Source organism: Thunnus maccoyii, chromosome 21, assembly GCF_910596095.1.
Source record: "Thunnus maccoyii chromosome 21, fThuMac1.1, whole genome shotgun sequence".
In the NCBI taxonomy this organism is placed as follows: Eukaryota; Metazoa; Chordata; class Actinopteri; order Scombriformes; family Scombridae; genus Thunnus; species Thunnus maccoyii.
In genome coordinates this window covers 2,264,989-2,268,895 of record NC_056553.1, presented here as the reverse complement: position 1 = coordinate 2,268,895, position 3,907 = coordinate 2,264,989, and the positions used below count along the sequence as shown (strand labels likewise).

Here is a 3,907-nt window from a genome sequence, read left to right as displayed (position 1 = left end):
TTATAAATAATAATCAACTGTATTATTATCATTTATTGTATTATTGTAATTGTTATTTTATGATATAATTTAATTTATTAGTAATAGTATTTATTAATGGATACCGTTATTACTACTGTGTATTACTGTAGTAGTAGTAGTAGTAGTAGTAGTAGTTGTTGTTGTTGTTGTTGTTGTTGTTGTTGTACAGTCTGCTGCTGCACGCAAATAGGTGAAAGTTGACGGTGCGCGTGTTCTTGTGACAGCAGCAGCAGCACGCGCTCTGTTGTCACCGTGATGTTCTGCGTGTGTGTGGGGGGGTGGTGGTGGGGGGGAGGGGGGTCTTTACCTGGACTCCTGACCTGCCTGCAGCCACAGCACTCAGGCCGCGGGGCTGCCGGGCAGACATGTCCCGCTACACCGGGGGAGAGCCGCCCTCCCCGGGGCGACTCACGGGGAACGGCCTGGAGGAAGAGGAGGAGGACGAGGAGGGAGATCTGGACGACGAGGTGGACGCGTCTCGTCTGGAGAGATTCATGAGAGACAGGAGGAGAGCCCGGTCCCTGCCCGCCTACCCGCTCCTGGACGACGACTCCGGGAGTGACGGGAGGAAGCGGGTGAAGTTCGCCGACTCCATGGGGCTGAACCTGGCCAGCGTCAAGCACTTCAGCTCGCTGGAGGAGCCGCAGATCCCGAGCAAAGTCCTGTCCAGGCACAAGAGTTTCCCGCCGCAGCAGCAGGACTCACTGAACGAGCTGTGCCAGAGTTTCAAGACCAGCCTGGACACGGACCGGCTGATCGCCTGCTTCCCGGAGCCCCGGGACGCGGAGCAGAGAGTCCAGCTGCTCCGCGTCTGCCTGGAGAGGGTCTTCATCACCCAGTTTGACGTGCGGGGGCAGATCCGGGTCTTTACCGGCTGCGCAGACAGAGAGGTCGGAGTGAGGTACACCTTCAACGACTGGCTCACCTACGTGGACTCGCAGGCTCTGTCCGTGGCCGTGGATCAGCCGGGCTTTGTGGGGCAGCGGTACAGCTTCACCGTGTACACGCCGCCCTTCATGGACCCCAGCTCGGCCGTGCACTTCGCCGTTTACGTGAAGAGTGAGGAGGGGGAGTTCTGGGACAACAACGAGGGGCAGAACTACACCCTCAGGTACCACTGCATGCCCAGCAGCACGCCATATGCCAGCGCCGCTTTCCACGCCACCTGACCGGTGCGTGCGTCGTGCGTAAAAAGCTCTCCATCTGCGCGTAAAAAGCTCTCCATCTGCCCCGCGTGCTGACAGAAATGCTTTGACATGCAGCTGCTGTTAATAAACACATCATCAGTGCAGTTCTGTGTTCTGTGGTGAGTCTGGCTGAGTTCAGGGAAACTTGTTTCACGCTGCAGTTAAAAAGGTCCAAACATCATCCAAAGAAATGACAAAGATGCTCATTATTTCATGTTTCCTTCATTTCTACCTCTGTGTTTTTAAAACCTCTGTTTGGAAGCTCATAAATGTGTTTTTGAAGGACAACAACGCAGCTGAAAGACATTTATGGATATTTTTTTTCTGAATGTCCACTTGGATTGATGGACTCTGTTTCTCCAGACGACACAGAAGAAGAAGAAAAAAACAAAAAACAAGCAGATTTTGAAATGTGCTCGATCATCATAACTGGTGTCAACAAGCTTGTGGACGTCTTGGACCTGCTGACAGTAACACAAGTGTCTTTGTCTCACTGCTGCTCTTAGACTCCATCTGTTGATAAGAAAAATGATGTTGATGAATTTAAAATAAACAAGTTATTAACAAGACTGGATTCACCTCCTACTGACCCAACTATACATCATACTAGAGCTGACGTCATTAGATGATTAAACTATTGACAGAAAATTAATTGCCTTGTTATTTTTAAGCAGAAATGCCAGAAACTTCATGCTAGCAGCTTCTCACATATGAATATTTGCTGGGGTTTGTTTTTTTTTTTTTTTTTTGCAGTTTTTCATGATTGTAAACTCAACATCTTTGTGTTTCTGACAAAACATCTGAATATGTTCACTTCAGGGAATATTGATCCACATTTAAACTGAACAATCAATGGATTATATGGAGATAATATCAGCTGGTTGCAGCTTTACAGAACTGCTATGATGTAATAACACAACCTGCCCTTCAGTTCTCTGTGTGCAGTTTGATAAAAACACAACTTTATAACAAATTAACACAATATTAACTAAAACTAATAAAGTCTTTAAACTAGATTTAGGGTCTGCTGCTCATTTCTAACCAATTAGAAATCAATTATATAGAGCCAAATGAATAAATATGGATCAGAAAGCTCTTTAACCCCGACATACTGCTCATATTCTGACAGTATCAGCACATATTTAGTCTCTATAACCAAACTTCTGCACCACAAATCTATTTTTCATTCATAAATACCTCATCAGTCATTAATAAATGAGTGATTGATCCATTAATGAAGCTTCAGAGAGCAGAAAGAGTTTATTCTTTATTCTTTTATGGAGAGAAAAACAATCACAGTCACATTATATTATGATCTCATATTGTCTAAAACAAGAGGAATATAACAGCCGTCATGATTTCAATCAATGTTATTGAATTTTAATAATAAATTAACAAATAAACAGTTTCTGTGTGTAAAAAAAAGAGAGTATCAGTTTTTTGTATATTCTGCTTTATTTCAGGAAATGTCATAAAACTTCAGGCTGATAGAAAAATGTTTGTTTGTTTTTTTTTTTTGCTGCTCAAATGTACAAATGGATCAAATTTGACCTGAACGGCATGTTAAGGGTTAAATTGTGCAAATTATGTTTTACACTTTTTCTGAGAATTTTCACATAAAAGTTGTAAAGTCAGAGATTTTTTTTAAATGAAAATGTTCCAGGAAGTCTTGAAACTTGTTTGTAATCAAATCACAGTTAACATCAAGTATCAATCAGTCTGATTGGAAAAGGAAGTGAAAGGCAACCGGCGTGATGTTTAATAGGTTCACGCTACTTTTAAACACTCTGATTGGCTGCTCAGGTACTCGTGATGTCATTCACTCTTAATGATGGTGATAAAGTGTGATGATGATGATGATGTTGGTGAAGATGAAGGAGAATGTTTGTGTTGTGATTGGAACAGGAGTTTAAAGAGATATCAATCAATAAACGGTGCTCACAGCAAACAAACAAACAAACAAACAAATTTGTCTCCAATTTTTACTTAAACAACATTAAAAACATTTTTCCCTCCTTTGTTTGTTTGTTTGCTTCTTTCTTTTTCTTCCCTTTTCTTCCTCCTGTCCTTCCTTCTTGTCTTTCTCCCTCTTCCTTCGTCTCTCTCTTTTCTCTTTCTTCCTTTCTTCTTTTCTACCTTCCTTCTTTCTTCCTTCCTTCTTCCTTTTCTGTTCTCTTTCTTCCTGTCTTTCTTCTTTATCCATCTTTTTCTTCCTTCCTTGATTCCTTCCTTCCTTCTTCTCTCTTTTTATTCTTTCTTCCTTCCTTTCCTTCCTCCTGTCCTTCCCTTTCTCTCTCTCTGTCTTAATTTCTCATTTTCTACCTTATCCCCCTTTCTTCCTTCCTTCCTTCCTTACCTTCCTTCCTTCCTTCCTTCCCTCCTTCCTTTCATCCTTTCTTCCTTCCTTCCTTCCTTCCTTCCTTCCTCTGTTTTGAAGGTTGGTCAGGTGGGAAACTGTGATGACTGATTCTTGCTGATTGTCAGCATTAATGTGTTCATATATTAAATAAACAGTGTTTTATATTCTGAGGGAAACTTGATTTTAATATTTATAACATAGTTACAACATCAGGGCCAATATGGCCGACCGACGGCGTCCACAGGACAGAGTTTACAGTCTTCAGTGGTGCAGCAGAGAGTTTTATGGGACGAGTGTAATTTTGTTTTTACAGACTTCTCAGCTTCATAAATCCCTTTAA

General features: G+C 42.2%; 1 protein-coding gene across 1 annotated transcript; it reads left to right on the top strand.

Annotated features, from left to right (window-relative positions):
* Positions 1-372: 372 nt before the first annotated feature.
* On the top strand, positions 373-3,213 carry ppp1r3g (protein phosphatase 1 regulatory subunit 3G). The gene has a single exon (XM_042399601.1). The coding sequence runs from the start codon at positions 387-389 to the stop codon at positions 1,188-1,190; it is 804 nt and encodes a 267-aa protein (XP_042255535.1). The 5' UTR covers positions 373-386; the 3' UTR covers positions 1,191-3,213.
* The last annotated feature ends 694 nt before the right edge of the window (positions 3,214-3,907 follow it).